Source organism: Pholcus phalangioides, unplaced genomic scaffold (genome assembly GCF_987345545.1).
Source record: "Pholcus phalangioides strain wild (caught in Gottingen) unplaced genomic scaffold, Ppha-v1.0 ptg000004l_1, whole genome shotgun sequence".
In the NCBI taxonomy this organism is placed as follows: domain Eukaryota; kingdom Metazoa; phylum Arthropoda; class Arachnida; order Araneae; family Pholcidae; genus Pholcus; species Pholcus phalangioides.
Genome location: NW_028301597.1, coordinates 24,036,558 through 24,059,424, shown reverse-complemented (window position 1 = coordinate 24,059,424; position 22,867 = coordinate 24,036,558). Strand labels below are relative to the sequence as shown.

At 38.8% G+C, this 22,867-nt stretch overlaps 1 protein-coding gene across 1 annotated transcript in view; it reads left to right on the top strand.

Annotated features, from left to right (window-relative positions):
• LOC149086948 (uncharacterized) overlaps positions 1 to 18,690 on the top strand; it is a 70,690-nt gene extending 52,000 nt beyond the window's left edge. Inside the window, exons 5-10 of the mRNA XM_089231155.1 lie at positions 4,274 to 4,465; positions 4,580 to 4,673; positions 7,123 to 7,391; positions 10,407 to 10,649; positions 15,596 to 15,754; positions 17,069 to 18,690. Of these exons, the coding sequence (XP_089087281.1) occupies positions 4,274 to 4,465; positions 4,580 to 4,673; positions 7,123 to 7,391; positions 10,407 to 10,649; positions 15,596 to 15,754; positions 17,069 to 17,935 (1,824 nt within the window). The 3' untranslated portion in view covers positions 17,936 to 18,690. The remainder of the gene's footprint in view (positions 1 to 4,273; positions 4,466 to 4,579; positions 4,674 to 7,122; positions 7,392 to 10,406; positions 10,650 to 15,595; positions 15,755 to 17,068) is intronic.
• Positions 18,691 to 22,867: the final 4,177 nt, after the last annotated feature.

Below are 22,867 nucleotides of genomic sequence, written 5' to 3'. Positions count from 1 at the left end.
GAAAAGCGATTTTTAATTATTTTTTTTTGGGCGGGGGGGGGGGGGGGCACAGGAAAAAAATATTCCAAATTGTCGTCGATAGAGAGCGCTACATGCCAGTCCGGCAGGAGTGATTGAACCTGAACCTTTAGCAATCTCTTCTGTGTCCGAAACGTTCGTAAAACTTCAGTTGGCGATTTGCGACTGAAATTGCGGGTAAAATTGCAACTTCACCGATAGCGCTTTTTTTTTCACAAAATGTGAACATGCAATAAAAGCCTTATGTAAGCGCCAGTAACAGGAAAATTCTGAAAAGAGCTTTTAGTCGCACACCTTGCATTTTATATAGGACTCTGATTTGTATATTTCCAGTAATATGTTTTCGTGTAGCGCCCTCTATTGAAAACAATTTGAACTAAAATTTTTTGTTCACAAAAAAAAAAATATATATATATATATATATCCCCCCCCCCGTCCCCCGCAGAGAAGCTTTTTCGCTAACAGCATTCAAATGCACCAATTCCTCCCTTAATGGACACCCTGTGTTGGGAATAGTGCGAGTTTACGTATGTAAGCCCTCTGGTCACCTCCAGATGGCATGACTTCCTACGCCCCTTTGCTCTCCCATACGAAAAGCTATTTCGGCCACAAGACACCCTGTATATTGTGGCCCGATGAGGAAAATAATTTTGTGCGGGGCGTTCGAAGCACCTCAGACCCGTATGCATGCTGGAAGATTTTGATTTTCAGACTCAATTGTAATGTGCGCTCGTTCCGCGTGAGACAAACTACCGTAACGGCCATATTCACCGACAGAGTTTAAACTATAAAATTGCAGGTGAAAAAGGATTGGAGATCGACACGGATTGGTTAATTCAGGTATTTTAACCAATCCGTGTTGATCTCCAATCCTCCCACCTGCGATTTTAGTTTAAACTCTGTCGGTGAATACGGCCGTATGAGAGCTCAAGCACTCACAATACCCTCGGTTCCGATGCCACTGATTTTGTAGCTTTTTTCTCTAATATAGCATCACCCATACAAGACTATCCCGGAGGCGCGGGGATCCACCTTAATATTTCTGTAATTTTTTTCAATAAAACATTTAATAGAAAATGGGGGCCCTGAAAACGTAGGGGCCCTGAAAACGTAGGGGCCCTGCTGAAGCACTCAAAATCAAAATAAAATGTGTAGTCAAAGTATTTTAATCTCATTTTACGGCCCTAATATTTTGAAGCTGCCTAGACTTTACACCCGCCCAAGTCTGATTCTTGCCGTAGTGCAAAGAATGCTCCCTTTTAGGAGAGTACGGGCCACTTCATTGCATTGAAAAAGTTTCGCAGGCTACTTGAGTGATCTGGGAATGCGCCAGGGGTCGCTTGAGTGAATGGAGCGGCGTCGCAGATAACATAAATGAGGTGGAACTGCACCGAGGGCCGCTCAAATGCTCTGAGACTGTGCCACAGGTTAGCTAAGTGATGTGGAAATGTATCGTGGGCCACTGAAGGGATCTAGAAATGTGCCGGTGGCCGCTTTAGTGAATGGGACCCCACCGCGGGTAACATAAATGAGGTGGAACTGCACCGAGGGCCGCTCAAATGCTCTGAGATTGTACCACAGATAAATTAGTGATCTATGAATGTGTCGTGGGTCGCTTAAGTGATCTGTAATTTGCGTCGCGAACGGTTTGAGTATTCTGGAGCTGTGCCGCGGATAAATTGGCTGATGTGGAACTCCACCACGGGCCGCTCAAGTGCTCTGTAACAGTGTCACAGGTTACTCAAATGATCTGTAAATATGTCGCGGGTCACTTAAATGATATGGGAATGTGCCGCAGGCCACTTAAGTGACGTGAAACTACACCGTGGATCACTCAAGACAGAGCCAGAACCCAGTGGTGGGCTGTTGCCCAGAGAGCCAAAATTTAGGGGCGGAAAATTTTCGGTGGAAACGAAGAACACCATAAAAAAATTATCGCATTTGAAATGGTTGGGGTGAAATATATGGGTAAAAATTAATTTCATTTATTCCCTGTGGAGTTTCATGTAGCAAATCCCTATATATTTCTATACTTTATGCCATTTCTTAACCTATGGGTCGCACCCACACATGATTATCAGGGGCTTCGGAGATATGTTGTTCAAATCCACTTACAGGTAGGAATTCTTGAGCTATGGGACATGCACGAGTAGTTTTTATTCGCAGGGGCTTCTTAGATGAATCGTGTGAAGCCAGTTTTGTAATAAATGCACTTAGGGGCCGTTCAAGTATTACGTAAGCAAATTTTTTACCAGCAACGCTGACCCCCGCCCCCCCCCCCTCCAGTTAGCAAAAGTTCGTCATCAGCTCTGCCCCTCTGAATCCTAACTCATATTTTCATAAAGGGTGGTTGATGACGTAAGCATTATCCAAACCTCCCCTCCCCCCTTGTCATCAAAAGTGAGCAAATCGGACCCCCCCCCCCCACCATCGATGATGACGTAATACTTGAACGGCTCCTTATTGCGTCACTGGTTTCATTAATTTCGAAAAACAAACAGTCCCATGTTCAGCGAAGCTGATCTGTTTGTTGATTTTGTGTCGTGGCTGGAAAAGGTTAAGAACCCCCTTTTTTATGCGATCCAGGTGACATAGCTTCTTGTGGGTGCTGGAATCCTCTGTACCGGACGAACACCAACTCTAGTTCCACTAAAGTTGGTGTTGACCGGACGCAACACACTCAGTACCTTCTCTATCCCCCTATCTGTTTGACCAGGATGGGGGTTGCTGTAGAGGTGTAGAAGGTACACATAAGCTTACTATTTGGGATCTTGTGGATTAGGAAGTGAAACGTGAGAAATAATAGTATTTTTCTTCTGATAAAAACCAGTGAGAGAAATGAGCTTGAAATGCTGATTCACTTGAATGACTTCGGGATAATATACCGTATATACTCGTGTATACGCCGACTCGTATATAAGCCGACCCCCCTACTTCATGACCACCAAAACCGCAATAAATTGAAAACCCGTGTATAAGCCGACCCAAAAAAAATCCGTGCATTTCAGAGGAAAAAAATTCGTATATTTTCATGCAATATGAATAGCTTACGGAAATTTACAATAGAAAATGATTTACACTTTTTAATCCGTTTCTTCTGAGTCTCCAAGCTCATCGTAATCTATCAGATCATCATAGGGGTGCGTCCAGGGCCGTCTTAAGAGCATCATGGGCCGACGGGCCAAATGATTTTTCTGAGGCCCCAACAGGCAAATTTTCGAAAATCTCAACCAGATCCCATTTTTGTGAGGCCTCCGGGCCGTGCCCGGGTGGGCCCATGCCTTAAAACGGCACTGGGTGCGGCATCTACGTTTTTATCTTCATCTGGGCTGTCATCGCCATTGTCACTTTCAAAGAGGATATCATCTTCAGTTCCGTCTATCGCATTGCTGATGCAACACTTTTTGAAGGATCTGATGATAATTTCGGTGGAAACCGAATTCCACGCCTCATGTACCCATTGACACACTAGCCCAATGTCAGGTTTCTTCAAGGCACCACTTTTTTTGTAGTTTCTTTATCATCGGAACTTATTCATTCGATCCACAAATTCCTCAAACAGTCTTTTAGAGCAGTGGTTCTCAACCGGTGCTCCGCGGAGCCCTTGGATCTTCTTGTGTGCTCTCCAGGGGCTCCGCGGCCGCTCGAGGAAAATATAAAAAAACAGTGAAATTTAAAAAAAAACAATTATAAATATTTTTAAACAGTAAAAATAAATCAGAGTAACTTTGATGAATAATTACAAAATTGGCCTACGGGGCTCCGCCATAGAATTTTTTTACTTATAAGGGCTCCGCGAGTCAAAAAAGGTTGAGAACAGTTGTTTTAAAGGCTTGTTGATGCTCACATCTAAAGGCTGTACGATTGACGTTTGACGTCAATGATGTTTTCGATTTGTTTGCCTTGGCTTTGACATCATCGGTTCTGTGGAGTTTGAAGATACCCCATACCAATAATGCCGGTTTCTCGAACACTGCTACAAAAATGACTACTGATTGCGGGGGTCGATATTTTCTTATCAAAACTGACCCGAGTATAAGCCGACCCCCCCACTTGAGGAACGAAATTTTCCACAAAAAAACTCGGCTTATACACGAGTATATACGGTACTTTTAATTCCGTCTGTCCATAGTAGTAATTGTTGCTGTTTTCATCCGGAACGACGGAAATTTATTCAAAATATTTGCTAAAAGGCGAAAATTATTCAGAGGTTTTATTAATTATACATGTGATATTTGCATTTGTTGAATCACAGGCACCAAGAAGGACGCCGTCTTTCTCGGAGCTCCGAAGCTCCACACCATCGACAGTCAGTGGATGCGCCGTACAATACCAGAGGCCACCAAAGCCACCGCCTCCGCCGAGAGGAAAATCTCTGCAACCACCTCAGCCTCCGAGTGTACCAGCACCAACTAAACCGCACCATTTAATTAACAGACTGGCAAGCGTAAGTTACCTGCTACGATACTTTTCGGGCCTAGGGAAAAAAAACCAATTTGCAAATTATTTTTAAAAAAGTTGTGCAAGATTAAATTTTTTTTCTTCTCCTCTTCTCTTACAGAATCCAGAGACGAAAATCGTCATATCGAGTCAAACATTGGGTACAACAGAGACTAGAAACATCCGGAACTCAGATAGTGATTATGCAAATTTGGGTATGTGTGTGTTATCACCTACAACAGTGATTTCTCCAACATTTATCACTCGCGACTACCTTGCCTAGTTTATGGTTGATATGCGGCTACCCAGAATAGTTCATTAATACAAGGGTTCTTAACCTTTTTCAGCCGTGACCCAAAATAAACAACAATATCAGTTTCGCGACCCATGGAACTGTTTGATTTTTGCGAAATTACAGAAACCAGTGCATTTATAACAGGACTGTAAGTGGATTTGAACGACCCATCTAGAGCTCAAGTAAGGGGCCCTCGATCATAGTGATGCTCTGGACGATGTCTTCTCTTTACGAGTCCTGAAATACAAGCACCCCAATTTGGAATCCTGTACATTGTGTTGTATTATACATAATCGGTTTTTTTTTCCTACCTTTCGGACCAATTAACGTGAGGCCATTCTTGTGCACTTGGTTTCTTCGGGCGGTAATAGGTGGACGCATTCATCAAGACGGTCCTACTTTCAAACATATCTTACAGATAATTTTAAACTTTTTCACCACCGTAAACACAACTTGACCTCATAGAACCAAGATAAAAGTAATCGATGTGTTTGCTTGTCTCATCATTCACAAGGGAATGGCGTGACCAAAAGCATCACAAACTCACTGTAAAACTTCTGTGTCGGTCGCACGAAACTGGTGTTAAAAAAAAATGTGCAAATGAACCATTTCGTTGTAGTACTACTATCTAGTTTACATGTACGAACTGGTATCCCGTAGAGTGTGACGCTCTAAATACTTATGAAACATCTTCCACATGATCTGATGGTAAATCTGTGCATCAGCATTAGCGTTGGATAGATGAAGGGTTCGTGTCAAAGAGCAATATATACGGACGCGGAACCATGGAATGGAATAGATTATGTCAGGCAATGCATTTTTTGCGTCTTCTTTTTATAGCCGTGGGAAGATATAGAGCAGCAAGCAACTTCTGTGTATACTGGATGGAGTTCTAGGAACGTAGCGTAGGATGATTCATATATAAGATACCCTAAGTTCCTTTTTTCTGTTGTCAAAACACGGTCATATATTTCTCAAACATGAAATCTGAATGTAGCTCAAAGCCTCTCGCATAACCGTATACTGTACATCAGTGTTTCTCAAAGTTTGTGTCGTTGTTCTTGTGGACGTCTCCGACCGGAGACAAGTACGTCGTGGTGATCTGTCAATATTGAAATGTGTCTATACAGTGCTTTGATTTGGTGTCTAGGGAGTCGCGGATAAACGATGACTAATGCAGGGAATCGTAAGTGGCTTAAGTTTGAGAGAACCACTGATGTACATACAACCACAAAGGCCACAACGGGCAAAATGAACAACGAGGTGACTGAAAAAAAGTTGCCAATAAAAATATGAATGTCAAATATAAACCATCAAATATAAAACATAATTGAAGTTCAACAACAGTCGAATCCCGTTTTAACGAATACCGATATAGCGAAAATCTCGTTTTAACGAACACGTTTCTAATCCCCCAGATAAGTTTACATAGGAACAATGCAAAAAAACCGCGATTCCTTTATAAAAAAATTTTGTTATAACGAACTGATTTCTCCGGTCTCTTGGAGTTCGTTATAACGGGATTGGACTGTATTTAGAGACAACTACTACAGCCGTGACTATTCATCAGAAAGTTATGAAACTCCTAATTCCTATACACTGCATAAACTATGTAAACTCTTAATTAATAAAAAAAATTAAAAAAGGCGGGAAAAAAATAACCAGTTCCGACATTAATCACCAGTGTTTTCTATGTAATTTTATTGCACATGCTAATTTTTGGCAAACATGGGATCAAAGTGAGAGAATAAGACGGCTTTTTCTCAGCCCAGTACATAGAGGAAGTAGACATTTTCTGGATATGCCAAGATGAACTCGGAAAGAAAATTCATCTGGTCTCCACCCGGACTCGAACCCAGGACCCTCTTGCAATCCGGGCAAACGCACTATCATTATAAACCACGGGGAAGGGTCGTATCTCCAATGGTGTGTACGTATGCCCAGTTTGCAAGAGGGCCTGCGAACTTTTAACACATAACTTTTCTTTCCGAATTCTTCTCGGCATAATATATCCAGAAAATGTCTATTTCCTCTATGGGATCAATGGACCTCTGTGGGCACACTAAAGAGTAAATTAGGGGTTGCTAAACGTGCTTTACTGAAAAAGCTATTTTTCGAACACGGTGATTTGTGCTCACAAAAAGCTATGCAGAGGTTTTTGGTCTTTACAGTAACTTCGAAAATTCTCCCTATCTTCTTTAACTAAGACTTTCTTAAAGTTTAATAATTTTCTGATTGGTAGTTAAGGTTGTAGACAGCTCAGAACGAAATCGCATTAATTATGTACACACTGTAAAAATTCCCATGGTGGTTTTTTCCGAATTTATTCGATTCCCCTTTGGGTATGATGTTAAGTTTTCTTTTCCCAGGTGATATCCGACTCCACATAACCCCAAAGAAGCCTCAGCGTCCATCTGCCGTATCCTTCGCAAGAGATACCCTTGAAATGGACGCTGCAGAAGTCACGAATCTTGAGGCGGAGGAAGAGTTAAACAACGAGGTTCTGGTGGATGATGATGATGACACCAGGATCGATCTGCCGTCCCACCAACTGCAACAGCAGCAGCAAGACAATACATACGAGTCGCTGGAAGCCCATGATGAAGAAGATCATTATACCTACCTCGATGAGATACAGGTTCATTCTTATTTCAAATATGAATTTTATTTTTGACTTTTTATTCCCCCTCAACTTATAAATGTTTCGTGATCCGAAACAACCTTTTATAATAAAGGGTGATTCATAAAGAAGTACACAGTTGAAGACGCGAACCACAACTGTGATCCGTTAAGTAGATTTATTCGTAAAGTGTGTGTCTCCTACTGAGAGAAGAAATGTAGACGAAGTGCGCATGCCACTTGACGAGTCAGTCAAAATGGCAACGTCTACAGTGCAGAAGGCGCTTTCCATTCTTGAATTTAGTCAAACAGAATCTGTAACTATTGTGCTGAGACATTTTCAGTCCAAATGTAGAATAAAGTTGTCACCGTCTCCTTACAACTGTGGCATCATCCAAATTTCGAAAAATGCCTTCTCCACTGTAGATGTTACTACTACTAAACCAGACATGCACCTCGTCCATATTCCTCTACGCTTATATATCGCTTCTCAGCCTTTTGGCTAAGATCACTGCAGATGCTGCCATTTTGACGTGAAACACACGTTACTGTCCACGTCACTTCCCTTAGTTGCCAGACATAAACTTTGTGAATTCATTTACAGTCGGCCACCTCTTAATCGGATATCAACGATTCCAGCATACAAATACAAAAGTCGCAACAGGCAAATTGCCCAACGAGGCGGCTGAAAAAATTTGCCCACAAAAAGTATGGATGTCAAACATAACCAAGAAACTAACATAAAAGCATATTTATTACCAAAAAATTTAATAATATATAATACAATGCCCACACACACACACACACACACACGACATGCGATTAAGCGAGGGTATCGGATTATGCGGAGAACAATTCACCTGCTATTTTACAACGTCAGTATAGTTTGAAAACTGATGAAGGATCAACGTTAATAAAGCTTCTCGAATAAATCCGACATCAAAAATGAAATATACAAATACAATACAAATACAAATACAACGCCACAACAGGCAAAGTGCCCAACGAGGTGGCTGACCCAAGAACATCATGGATCCCCGAGCCATTTTTTGGAGGCCCTACCTACTACTGCTACATCACACATGCATGAAAAATGTATTTAATTACAATGATCACACAATACCTGAGGATTTTACTTTTCATTAGAAAAGTTAGCGCCGTCTATTGGCTCAACGGAGAACAAAAATAAAATAACTAAATGTACGAACTGAAGACAATTTACATTCTTTACGCGTGTTCGAGGCCAGTGCCTACTCTCAAAGCATTTTTTGTTTAAATCTTAATGCAGTAACATTAATTCCAAATGTTTTCATTCAATAAAAACATTATGTGTATAGTGATGGGATGTGTATTAACAGCTGCCGTGTGAAGCCTAATTCGATTTTTAAGCAGTAAAAAGTCATTGAAATCATCACTTGAAACTTTAACATTGTCTTTACGGGAGAAATTTTGGTGCCGGAGATAAGCGGGGCTGACTACCTAACCGATCGCAGTTGTGGTCCGTGTGTCACTTCACCAGGGAGGTCTTTTAGGGTTTCTTTTCACGTGTTTTCAAAAAAGCTAATTGATATTCCCCCTCATTCTGACTGAGGAATTGGAGAAGAAAAGGGTTTTCTAACGTTTTTTTATTTCACAAAAGAAGACCAATGAAAAGGCAAATACACCGAAACACTGCAAAATTCCTGTAATGCACTTTGTTTGACACACTATGGGTGTCGTCTTCGGATTGTATTTGCCGCTGCATTAGATGTACATGCAGGAAGGAGCTCAGATTCATTCTGATCACGGCGTTTGACTTGCATAAACGTATATCTTTCCGCTGAGTTAAGATTGGATATACAATCCAAGTGGGATCCCCAGTCAGCGTGATAGTGGTTATACAGTGAACCCTCGCCACAACGATAATCGATATAACGATAAATCCCTTTACAGCAATATTTTTTCAAGTCTTGTTCGAAAATGTCTACTTTCTAATTAATAATAATTACTTCTTAATAGTAATTCAAATGTGCCCAGCACTGTCAACGGAAGCTCTGTTTGATTATTTCCATCGCAGTGCAGGCTCTGTGTGTTTATACTGCATATTCCATAAAAGGAAAGGGAAACAAAACTGCCCAGCACTGTTGACGGAGGCTTTGTTTCTTCGTTTCCCGTCACAGCGGAGGCGCTGTTTATATATATTTTGTATACATTGTGTATTTAGACACATTCTCAAATCTCTCCCACTTCAACATGCCAGCTGCTTCTTCTTTCTTGCTCACAAGTCTTTTACACATTTCTTTCGAAATCCCAGGCTGCGGTCTCCGGCCCTTATGTGCCACTGGACGCACATGCAATTTTTCTCCCTAGTCATTGGGTTCAGCTATCCCTTTTAGTAAACGGCTTGTACGTTGCATCGAGTTGATGGCTGTCTTCATGGCACGAGATTGGCATTCGATACTTGCGAGCACGGGGCAAGGGGAGCCACCACTATAAATTCTCTGCTAATTTTTTGTGACACAACTCTTCTTCTTCTGAGGTAACGGAAGTAAGGTGCTTTACATCAGTCCGGGGTTATGAGCAGTTCTATCTATCCATCTATCCATCTGTCTATCAAATGTTCAACTGCTGTCTCTCGATATAGTGATAATCCCTCTACAACGATATTTTTTCATGATCAGCAGATTATCGTTGTATCGAGGTTACACCGATATTAATCTTCTGCAGACTCCTCTCCTATAGCGTGTTGAGATGCATTAGAAATTTTGTATTTTTTAGGTGCATTCGCCTTTTCGTTGGTCTTTTTTGCGATTATATCAGGCAAAGGATTATTTACACTTCCATTTTTTTTTTAACATTAGCAATTTGATCATTTAAATGATATACCAAATGGATTCAAATTTGTTATAGCCTAAAAATCAACACTTCATGATCCACAGGAACCGGTTTAACTAAGGAAATTAATTGGCTTCTTTTCCGTGTCCAAGACGCTATGCGGTTATCTTTGAACCAAAAAACTCCATGAGTAAATTATTCATTGTTTTATTTCTTTCAGAGTAAAAACGGGATAAGCCTAAAATCATCAGCGGCTGTTACGAGGAGGAATTCATCAGGGAAACAGGTGACAACGAATGGCGAGAAACAAACTCGTCGAGGAGTTGCGGAACAGATCGTTATGAGTGTTCAGCAGAAAGCCAACATCAACATGGGTCTGAAGAAACCATGGATGGACTTACAGGCGAGTTACGCAGCCATTGCCGCTACCAATTACGAATCGTTGGCGGAACTAATAACAACGGTAAGAAAAACGGTCGGAAAACCTTTTTTTTTTTCCTTTCCTATCTTACTTTTTTTTTGGCCATTTATTTCAGCCATGTTCACTTATTTTTTTTTTTACGCGTCCGTCGCCATTTTGCTAGTTACAACAGCTGCAATTTTCTACGCGACTGGGCGAGTTCTCCTTGGAATTACTAGAAGAAATAAACATAATAATACTGTAACACGTGACACAGTCTCTTTCAAGAGTGTTTGTTTGTTTGGACCGAATTGGCATTTCATGGTTTTTTTTTCTCTCTCTCTTCAAGAAGCAATTTGAATAAGACAATAAGATGGATTTAATGGATAGCGTTCGGGGTTATTCGCCGTGATTTGAATATTTAACTAGTTTCCTGGTTTCACATGTGCGAAGGATACCGACTGAATTCGAGAAGAAAAGCAAATGGCTGATTCGGGAATTCCGTACCGAACATGAAACTCACACGTCGGATAAACATGACCCATATACATGAGGGCACATTCCTGAATTTCCCCACACGTCCCGTCCCTTATATAGAAATACTTCAACGCAACTTGAATGAATTCGTAAGCTTTACTAAAAAACTTGGATAATGTGATGATGATTTTTTTTAATCGATAAATATTAATGTTGGTCTTCCATATTTGTAATAAGTGATAATAAATAATCAAATAATAATATTTTTAATGATATTTCTATTAGTTCATTGTTTTTGTGAATGTTTAAAAGGTATGAGATTCAATTTTTGTGGTGGTGCATATGCAGAGGCGCATTTATGCTTTTTCCGCCTGCGGGTATACGAATTTTGCCTCCCTTGTCCCATTCCAGTCTTCATTCATTTTCTTGACTACTCTTTCCTCGAATTCGCCAAAATATCGATGGCCTCCCTTCACTCCTAAAAGTACAGCTATATTTCTAAGTCACTCTTTTGGTCACTCCCATACTCACACACTCTTTAAGTCACTCATTTAGTCATTCACATGTTTGCACACTATTTTGGTCACTCACATGCCTGCGAACTGTTTCGGCCTCTCACATGCTTGCACGCTGTTTTTGTCACTCCCATGCTTGCACACGCTCTAGGTCACTCTTTTGATGCTCACTGACATGGTTCCTTGCTGGGTCACTCTTTCGATTGCTCATTGACATGGTCTCTTGCTGGATCACTCTTTCGATTGCTCATTGACATGGTCTCTTGCTGGGTCACTCTTTCGATTGCTCATTGACATGGTCTCTTGCTGGGTCACTCTTTTAATCATCTACATGTTTATACACTCTCTAGGTCATTCTCGTGGTCATTCACAAGCTTGCACATGCTCTAGATCACTTTTTTGGTCATTGACATGCTTGTACACTCTCTAGGTCACTCTTTTGGTTATTCACATGCTTGCATGCACTCTAGGTAACTCTTTTGCTCACCCACGTGCTTGCAAACTCTCTAGGCCACTTTTTGGTCACTCACTGACCTAGTCTCTAGCTGTCCAGGCAGAGGCGGATTTATTGAGGATTATACAAATTTTGCCGCCCTTCTTCCATTTTATCAATTTTCTTGGCCAATCATTCCTCAAATTTACCGCCCTTTTGAACTGAACTTTGCACCCTGGGCTATAGACCACTACCCCCCCCCCCCTCGTAAATGTGCCACTGCAGATATATTTGATTCGAGATTTTTTTTTTTTTTTTTTTTTTTGCAACCTACACTTCTACCGCAATTCAAATATTCAGAAAGCAATAAATGAACTCTCAATTTCCATAGACGTGGCCGTTTTACGTCGTGCCGTGGACATGTCCAATAAATCATCACCGAAACAGCGTCTTTTTATTTGTTCCTCATGACCTATTCTTTCAAGTTTCGCATCATAAGATGTTTGTCCATCCTCGCAGTATCTTCATTCATTCGTACACGGCGATCCCACCATTCCCGTTACCGCATTTTACTGGTGAACCGTTGATCCTAGAGACATACTTGCAATTAGAAAAAAGCATCCAAATAACGTGTGGACCTTGGATAAGTCATTCATGTTGAAAGAGGTTATATCTTTTTATATAGATACCCGGTGTTCAAACACTCAATCACAAAGTTGTTTTTCCTATTTCTCGTGAGAGAAGTCCACCAAAAAAAAAAAACTTCCACGTTTCTAAAGCCGGGTTTTCCTAGGAGCGCTGTGTGCAGCGTGAAAACGCTCATTGGTTAAAAACCGGAAATTCAGGTTTTCTTGACCAATCAGCATTTTTACGCTGCGCGCGCTGTAGAAACCTGCTCCTAGGAAAACCCGGCTTAAGAGCAGTATTCGCAGAGATTCAAAAATCGGAGGAAAGTTAGGAAAGAGCAGCAAAAACCAACGTGGAAAAAACGCTTCTTTCTCTTGTTTATTTCAATGAAGGGAAGCAGATCAAATTTTATGAAGAACTATTCTCGATTATGACGATTATTATGAGGATTCCGTGATTTATTTACATGAGTCACCATTTTTCGATCATAAATTTTATACTTGTTTACTGGCGATGTGCGTAATGGTACCTGCCTATGTATGTAATATATCTTTCTCAAGCGCAATAAATGGTCAGGTGCTTATATCACCGAGTGTGACAGAGCCTAGGTGTCTCTCGGTTCCTATCACTATGTTGTTTAAGCTGTTCTTTCCCAACTTTCCTCCGATTTTTGAATTCTAATATCTCTGCGAATATTGCACGTGGGAAAGTGGAGTTTTTTTTTTTCTTTGTTGGTCTCTCGGGAGAGGTAGAACAACAGCTTTCTAATTGGGTTTTTGAGGACAGGGAGTTAATGTTCTCGTAAAGTTTTAGTATCGTACATGTTCATTCAAAAAAATTGTTATCGCCTTGTCTAACATATGCAGCATACTAATACTAAACATTTAATGTATTTTTATTTGCGCTGTCGTTGATTGCTTCAGTGTTTTACTCGGGGTGCTGTGTGGTAGAACCTGGGGTAACTACACGATTCGGGAAAATTACGGCCACAACGCGCATCTTGTTGCGAGCACCGCGACAGAGTTTAAGATAATAAAATGTCACGGAATAAAAGCTTATTCGTAATTTCCACATAATATAAGAATGGAGCAACCAGGAAAAGTTCGCGTACTTTCTAACAAAATGACGTTACGATATTCTTAGTCTGACCTCTCGAATTTTCTCTTGGCGTTTTAAAGTACGCAGAAGAAAAAAAAAAAAAAAAAAAAAAAAAAATATATATATATATATATATATATATATACACACATACACACACACACACATACATAATACATCCAATATAGGCTCTTTCTGCCTGGATTACGCCGTTGATGATGGCTGTTCGCATGCGTCTTGGGGATTCAGCATCCCCAGTCTGACCTGAGTATTTGTCTGTCTGCCGTTTATGTTATGATCATTGCGGAGGCATTCGGGTGGAAATATTCCGCTTAGGGAAAATATAGATTTTACGGATTATATGGAAATCGCTGTATTCGAGTCTTCATTTGCGTCGAATGGAGGCCAGGGTCACACATTGTCATCCTTAATGCAAAATACCCTCGTGTCGGCAAAGTGAAAAAATAAATGTGATATGAAAACTTTATTTTATTTTCCATCCGTTCACATTTTAGTTGATTTTATTTTCATAAAGGTACGTCCATACTCAGCAACAAATCGCGCAACTTGTTGAGCAACATGCTGCGGGAATTTTCATGTAAGTGTGGATGTGTTCTGCGACTTGTTGCTCAACTTTTCAAAGTTGCAGAACACGTCCACATTCATATATAAAGTTTGTTTCTCAACTTGTTGCTGAGTGTGGACGTACCTTAAGGTTTTCTTACGATTACGATTGATACGATATTTGTCGTAAAATTATGGGTGATAAGGGTTTTTCTTTGAAACAGTTTCACCCGTTTTCTCAGCCTAGCATTTCTAAATATGCGATATTTTTCGATTTACATGAAAGCTATTCCGATACAAAAACTACATAAATTTATTTCCATAGAAATACGTTTGTGTTGGCCTATTTACCGTAGGCTTCAACCGGTGACAGAACGCGATCCCCATTTGACGTTTTAATGAGACCCCAAGCCACTAAACCTACAAGGTGTTCCAGAAATTCATAAATAGTTTGAAAATTCATAAAAATTGAAGCAATTAGATTCGAATGTGGTTTGAGAAAATAGTTATTCTTCCACGAAGGGAGTTTTTTTGTATCAAAAAAATAATTCAAATTCTTGTGGATAGAGAGCGCTTAGGCAGGAGTGGTCGGACCTTAACATTTCTTCAATCTCTTCTGTGTCCGAAAGTTCATAAAACTTCAGCTGGGGATTTCGTGGCTGAAGTAAAAGAACTTCACCAATATAGTGCTTCATGCATTAATGTCAACATCACAATGAGAACCTTATGTAAGCGCCAGTTATATACAGGAAAATTCAGAAATGAGCACCAGCAAATGAACACCCAGCATTTTATAGGACTAATTTGCATATTTCCAGTGATTTACTTACGTGCAACGCCTTCCATTAACAAAAATTTGAACTAAAGTTTTTAAATATATACCAAAAAAAAAATTCCCCCACGTGAGAGTAACTTTTTCGCAACAGTATTCAGATTTACTTAAGTTTTCATGAATTTTTAACTATTTACGAATTTATGGGACATCCATCCTGCATATTAACTGCGCTAACAAAGAGCTCGGCTAGCCATGCGTTGAAGACCCTGGTATACAAGGTCAACGTTGTAATGAGATCTCTGGGTATTCATTGGGGAAAAAATTTCATTGAATGAAAAAAAAAAATTTCTTATAAATTTATAAAATAATTTTATGTATAGATTTTGTGACCATATAACAAAAAATATGCCTACAATAAAATACTGAAATCATTTCAGGGGGTATCTGGCATTCGTCTAGTCAAACAATGTACTATAAGTTCTATAGGTGAAGATTCGTTTTGATTTTGTATATTTCACAGGCTATTAGCGAAGGGCTGGAAAATTTGCAAAAATCTGCAGCCTCCATGAAGTGGGGAGATTTCAATCTAGAACCAGTAGAGCCAATCCAGATCCTGGAGGATAAGATCGTCTACAATGCTGCTCACAAGAATGAACCGAAGACTAAAGTTACATTAATGGTAAGCTCAAATCCGCTCGTTACTAACTTGTACGCACTTTTATTTACGTTTTGAAAAGAAAAAAAAAACGACCTCACCAGTGTCTCCCACGCTTCGATATCTTCTTGAGATGGGAAGCGGGGTGTGTCCGGTCCTTCAAGTGTCTCCCAAAGTGGACAGTAGCTCCCCGGGGGGGAGGGGTGATGAAACGTACCAGAGGGGCGATAATAGTAACTGATACAATATAGAATCGCCCAGGAAAGATCACTCGGGGGCGATAAGCAAGAAAGTTTGGGAACTTTCTACACCAAGGGGGTTCTTAACCTTCTTTCCAGTCGCGAACCAAAATCAGCAGCACGATCAGCTTCGCGACCTATGGGCAGGGCCGTCTTATTAGAGCATCATCAAATCCGCTCGTTACTAACTTGTACGCACTTTTATTTATGTTTTGAAAAAAAAAAACATGACCTCACCAGTGTCTCCCAAAGTGGGGAATAGCTCCCGGGGGGTAATGAAACGTACCAGAGGGGCGATAATAGTATGAGCCCTCGGGTCAAGTGATTTTTCTGAGGCCCCTTCCTGGTTAATTCTAGAAAATGCCAACCAGATTTCATTTTTGTGGGGTCCCCTCTTCTCTTGAAGCGCAAGCGCCCAGGCCCATGCGCAGGGCCGCAACTAAGGGGAGCAGACAGGTCTTGTGCCTCGGGCGCTGGACCAGAGGCAGCGCAAATTTCATTCTGAAACCTCTCCAACATTACAAGGGGGCGTCAAAATGCGCGCTTGCCCCTGGTGACCAATCACCTAGTTGCGGCCTTGCCCATGCGTTAGACGGCACTGCACATGGGACTGGTTTTTTTTTTCGAAATTGGTGAAACCAGTGACACAATAAATGCATTTTTAGCACGACTAAGTGGATTGGTACAACTGATCTAGGTAGCCTCCGCGAATCCAGTTTCGGTCGTGACCCATAGGTTCGCCTTTTTTGGGCACATTTCATCTGACAGGCACAGCGCGAGCTCGGCCATTTGATGGTGGTTCATAAATTTCATTAAAATTTTTGTTCGACAAGTTTTGTCAAAAAAAAAAAGGGTTTTTTTTTGCAGAAACTTTCGTGTTTTTTCTTCTGACATCCCTAATAATGATGGTCATCACTTGGCAGTTGTATATAAATGAACTTAATTATGTGTTTATTGTGTTTTTTGAATGTGTCATCAAGCACATTGCGCCCGAACTCAGCGATCAATATATTAGTCCCGACGGAAGGTTAAGAACCATGGTCTACACTAATATGAAAAAAGTCATCATTTATATCTTAATATGAATTTTATTTCACAGGTAACTACGCAGAAACAGCATGCTCAGCACGGAAGGAACCCTCCGAGACCTCCGATACTCGCCACGTTCAGTGACTATCTCCCAAGACAGTGTCTGAACACAGACGCGAAGAACCACAACTACGCGGACACGACGAAAGCCATAATCTACGTGCTGCAGAGGGCCAAAGCTACCACGGTCAGCCAATTCGCCCAGGACAGCGCCTCGTTCCAAGCCAACCAGCACGTTCACCTCCGGAACGCTTGCTTCGTTCTGCTGCAGCTGATTCACACGCTGAAGAGCCTACAAGCCGAAGGGATAGAAGAGATCGACTACGACTTGGGACACATATTGCTGCTTCACACAGACGTCGACAAACCCCCGATCCTCGTTCTGCTACCCGGTGACAAAGTCTATTTGACGATGGCAGACTTCTATAAGGCGGACGTGGCTACCAGGAAAACGACGCTATGCCAAACGACGCTCCAGCTGTTGTTCCACCTTCTGAGGATTCGGGATGTATCGGACTTGAACACGTGCGTCGTGAACGGCGAGCAGCTGGCAGCTCCCGTGGCCCACACGTTCGGTATCATTGCCAAAATACTCTCGGAAGAGAAGGCATCCTCACTGACTCAAGCGAAAGGCTTACTGGAATACATGCTTTGGGGTCCCGTAGACATCAAGATGACCAGCAACGAGGAAGACATAGACATGATCCTCCAACGATGGCTCGATCTACAGAGGGCGCAGATGGTCAAGTCTATAATCTCGAATTTACACTTGAAAATCAGTTCCCATACTGGTTTCCACGTTTACGAAGAATACCAGCTGATATTTCTTTTGCAAGCGACTGTAAAAACTCTCAAAGACATTATATCTAAACTCTAAAAAAAAAAATAATCATGGTATAGTCAAATATTATGAACTCTCAATCTATGCTCACCATTATATCCAATTATGTGATCATATTTTCGTTTTTGGGAAAACTTGTATATTAAACTTTAAAAAAAAATTGCATATCTATATGCTAACACACAGATGCTGTGACCCCACATAGGTGTACCTTCCACAAGTTCATTTTTTGTCACAACACAAAAACTTTTTTATAATTGACTGTCAAACTTTTACATCTTTAACCCTTTCACTGTCATCGAGACATGGCGTATATATCCCATACAGGTTCAACCATTGTAGTGAAAGGGTTAAAGATGTTGAACAGATTCCCGTTTGAACAAGACAGTCTAGGTTTGAAGGGCCCGTCCCGAGAGAACATGATGTGATCTTAAATAGGCAATATGTAACGTAAATTGGTGATATTTGGTAGTAACTGGTCCCGGTTTTATCATATAGAAATCTGTTTCACCTATTCAAAGGTACCATGACATTTTCATAATGTACAGAAGAGAAATTTTGTGCAACTGTAGTAAATACAATTTGAAATCATCTTCAGACTAACAAATGATTTTAAGGAAATATAGTTGATGTCAGCAATAGATATTTTTTATGGACAGGAAAGTACAACTATAGTTTTGTGTAAATCGCCATATAAGTGATCTGATTGGGTCATATAACTTATGTTAAATAATGTAAATATATGTAACAAAGTTTAAAACAAAAAAGAAATAAATTGGTTATTTTTCATGAAAATTTTTGTGATTCTTTGTGCAAAACTCTCTGTACCTTCAAACCTTTGTCAGAATGTCATCTCTGGGAACAGAGTAAAAATGGCTATGAGTATGACAAATTAATAATTAGTAAGCTCAATTTGCTAATTATGCTAGCAATGACCTTTGAAAATTTACATTATAAGTGGGGTGACATTGATATACAACCGAGGTCTTATGCTGTATTACATCAAAAATCACTTATCTAGAGAGAAAAATTCCAATGAAAAAAATTGAACATATGTATGTGCTATTTAAAAGCAAATTACATTAGTTGTAAGTGCATATGGTTATCAAACAGAAACTGAAAAATAAGATTTATGAACTGAAATTTGTATCTTATGTGAATTAAAAGATAAAAAGAAAAATTAAAGGATAAATTTTATCTACAATAATTATGTGTGTGTGTTGATGGCACATATATTTACTGCATCCGCCACTAAAAAAAAATTGGCAAAGCATATCAGAAAGTGCATTAATGCCTTTCTATTGTAGGTATTGTAGGATTGTATTTAAATAATCATTTGAATCAATATAGTCTATTCAACGGAAGAGAAAGCTATACCACACCCCTCGAAATTTGCCCCATCAGTTGAGAGAGAATTCACTCTTTATATAGTCCAATTATGGTCAATTCACACTAAATTGAACTCCCTATAAGTTGAAGTCTCCAAGTCCCCAGAATTTTTTTTCATATTTTAGTGTTAAAACCGTCTCTAAACTCTGTGTTTTCTTCCTTTAAACTGAAGTTTTCAAGAATGAGAGAAATTTAAAAAAGAATAGCATTTAGCCTGCCAGTGAGAAACTACTGGTGTGGTGTTCATAATGCAAACGATTGCCAGTTGTTTTAAAGTATGTGGATTCTTTGGTGATGAAAATATACCAAGTATACAGTAGATCATTTGTGAAAATTGGAGGATTCCACTGGGGACGAATACAATAGGCTCGATGTAGAGGCAGATGTAGACACGTTTCTAAACACTGGTCATATGGTATGGTACTGATTTACGATGACATGACTGATGTGGGCATTGTTAATTCCCTACACAAGATGATAATTCAGGGGATGAAAAGATGGTTCTTTTTTTTTTCTCCTCCATTGAACAAAAAGTGACTGTGGCTGAGTATTTTTATAAATATATTCTCATTCAATAATTATGTATATAAATGATTGCCCTAAAATAATTTACCTTTGCAAATTTTATCATATCCAGTCATTTGACCGGATTTACTAATGAGATATTCATTAAACAACACTTGCTATTTTAATAAATAATTATTTTCCACTCTAAAATTGGAATTTCTGGTAACTCGAAGTTTTTTGTCTGCTGCTGCACACATTCGACTCATCTAGATCTGGCTGCATACATGATTAATCCAAGAACATTTAGAAATTCAAATGAATCAGATTAAGTAAAGAAGAATATTGTTAAAGGCATTGAAATTTCTTTAAAAAAATATTCTTTAATTACCGAAAAATATAAAAATCAACAAAGCATGTGTATACTCTTATCCAATATGTTTGAAAATAAACTTTACAAAGCTTACTTTAAACAATACAACACTTTTTAAAACAAAGGTTGTGATAAATTTCCAATATGAAAAATTCATGTTTTTCTCTAAAAGTACAAAAATAACGTTAACAGTAAACAGTTTAAACCAAAAATAACAATTTACCAATCCATGTTGAATCAGCTATTTAAATAATTTCAATATTAAAATTGATAATAATTATAATAGCATTACATTTTTTAAGTAATCCAACACCAAAGTTATCTTAAGATGATTTCAGTGTTTGCAAACAATTTATGCCAATGGGAAATAGAATTTTTATTTTTGTCTCCTATTCAATGTCTGGACGTGGTAAAAGTTCCTGAGTAGTTTAATCCAGGGCTGGACAAATCCCAGGCTCCAGGTCGACTAAAAAGTTGGTATTGGTGCCTAAAATTTTCTTTGTGTAGTTACTAAATTGCAGACTGAGAGCAGCACAAAATGTTTGGAATTTATAGCAGCATATATGCTAACATGAAAGAGGGTCGTTATGCCCTAAGAAAATCAAAAAAGAAACATTATTTTGGACGGGTAAAAATTTTTTTGACATTTAAAAATTTTTTTCTGGTGACTAGATTTTTTTGTGATTTGTTCAGCACCAGTTTAATCAGGATTAAAATTTATTAAAATCACTAAAAAAATAAATACAATTCTCTTCAAATGGATTCATACAAAAATTTATCGTGAAATATTTTCTTGTCATCACTTTACATTTTCATAGTTTAACAAAAAAGAAGAATTTGTATTGATCTATTAAGACTAAAATCAAAAAGCAGTATTACCTCCCATATAAGAAGTAAAGGGAACTAACATTTGAAATAAGAAAAGTTTGAATTTGAGTAAATAGCTCAAGAGCTTATATTTAAAAAAAAATAAGGGATTTTGAAGCTCATACATGGCTAAAGGTTGTAGAAATTTGCTGTTTTTCTATTATTTATACAACTTGACATACATTTAGCAAAATTATGTATTTGCACTATTTCTTTGGTCACTGATCTCTCAAATACTCTCTTTCAGCCACCACGTACCTATGAATATGCACATACAAGAAACAGGGTTGGCAGGTTTTTGACACGACAGATTTAAACCTCTCTCATCACAAAACCATTGTCAAAAAACCTCAAAGAGTGAATTTCATTATATAAATTCCTATTGAAAATAAACGCACACTGATTGCATGTAATGTTTGAAATGCAGTATTATACCAGTAATAAATATTTAATATAATCATTAAATAATTTTCTACTCTCTTCAGAATAATTTTAAGTAATATTATTGTCATTATAAAATCTACAGTTCTATTTTTCAAAGAGATGTGTATAGGGGTGTATGCTAGCATGGCCTTTATCTCATCAACCGAATTTCAAAAATGATCAACAGGCGTTCAAAAATTACCCTGTAACAATTTTGAGAGTGAAACTACAATGTGTAGCAAAATAAAAAATCTAAATTTTTATACGGCCCCCCCCTGTGGTCTAACTTTCAGTTAAAATGTTGCCCTTTCTATCCTAATGCCAACCAAAAAAATTCCATGTTTCTAAGGTCAATATTCACAGAGATATTCAAATTCAAAAGCAGAGAAAATTTGGGAAAGAATAGTGCTAAATGCTGAAAAAACATTTCAACCGCATTTAACTCTGTTCTTTCCCAAATTTCCTTCATTTTTTTCGAATTTGAATATCTCTGTGAATATTGCACTTAGAAACATGGTATTTCTTTTGTTGGCATCAGGAGAGAAAGGGCAACCGCTTTTTAACTCGAAATTAGAGCATGGGGGAACATTTAAAAATTTCAATTTTTTTTATTTTGTTACACACTATATTTTTACACTCAAAACTGGTACAAGGTAATTTTTGAACGCCTGCTGAGCATTTTTTAAATTGGAATCATAGCTCTAGGATAGACAGTTGATGAGATAAAGACTGCTAACACCTACAGGATGCCCTTCATATACTATGTTGATTTTTGTTATTAAATTATGTTGAAAATTACAGGTACTTAAAACAATATCCTTACTGGAAATAACATCGCAACCAAATATAAATTAAAGGCCACAGCAACATGCAAAATGATATGGCTCTGAGTTGTGCAGCATAGCAAAATTGGTAAATGTTCGTTGTAACTGTCGATTGGCTATCAAAGCTGATAAAACTACTTTTCCCTATCGCTTCTTAGTGCAAAAATGTCTAATACTATAATTTAGTAGATGGGAATTTGTAAATGCAATAATTTTTGCAATTAATACTACCTCAACTTGCAAAACTGGTAATGCTTTAGCTATATATCGAGTCTTGCAGTCTCATCTTCAATCAAGAGTTTTTTCAAACTTTGAATTCGTACTAAGACATATTATGAGAGTAAATAAATGAGTAAAATTACTTATGCACTGCTCTTATGTGATGTGAAGTAGTAATTAAATTTTGCTGCGGAATACAATTTTGTGCAGAGCAAAAAATTTAGGGTACGAAAATATTTTGTAATTAATAATTATGTTAAATAAATTAATATTTCAAACTGCAATCTGCATAAAAAATGTTTGTGTGGTTGTTCAACACATCTCATAGCTGCCAACTTTTGAAAATGAAAATTTGGGAGATTTTCGCAC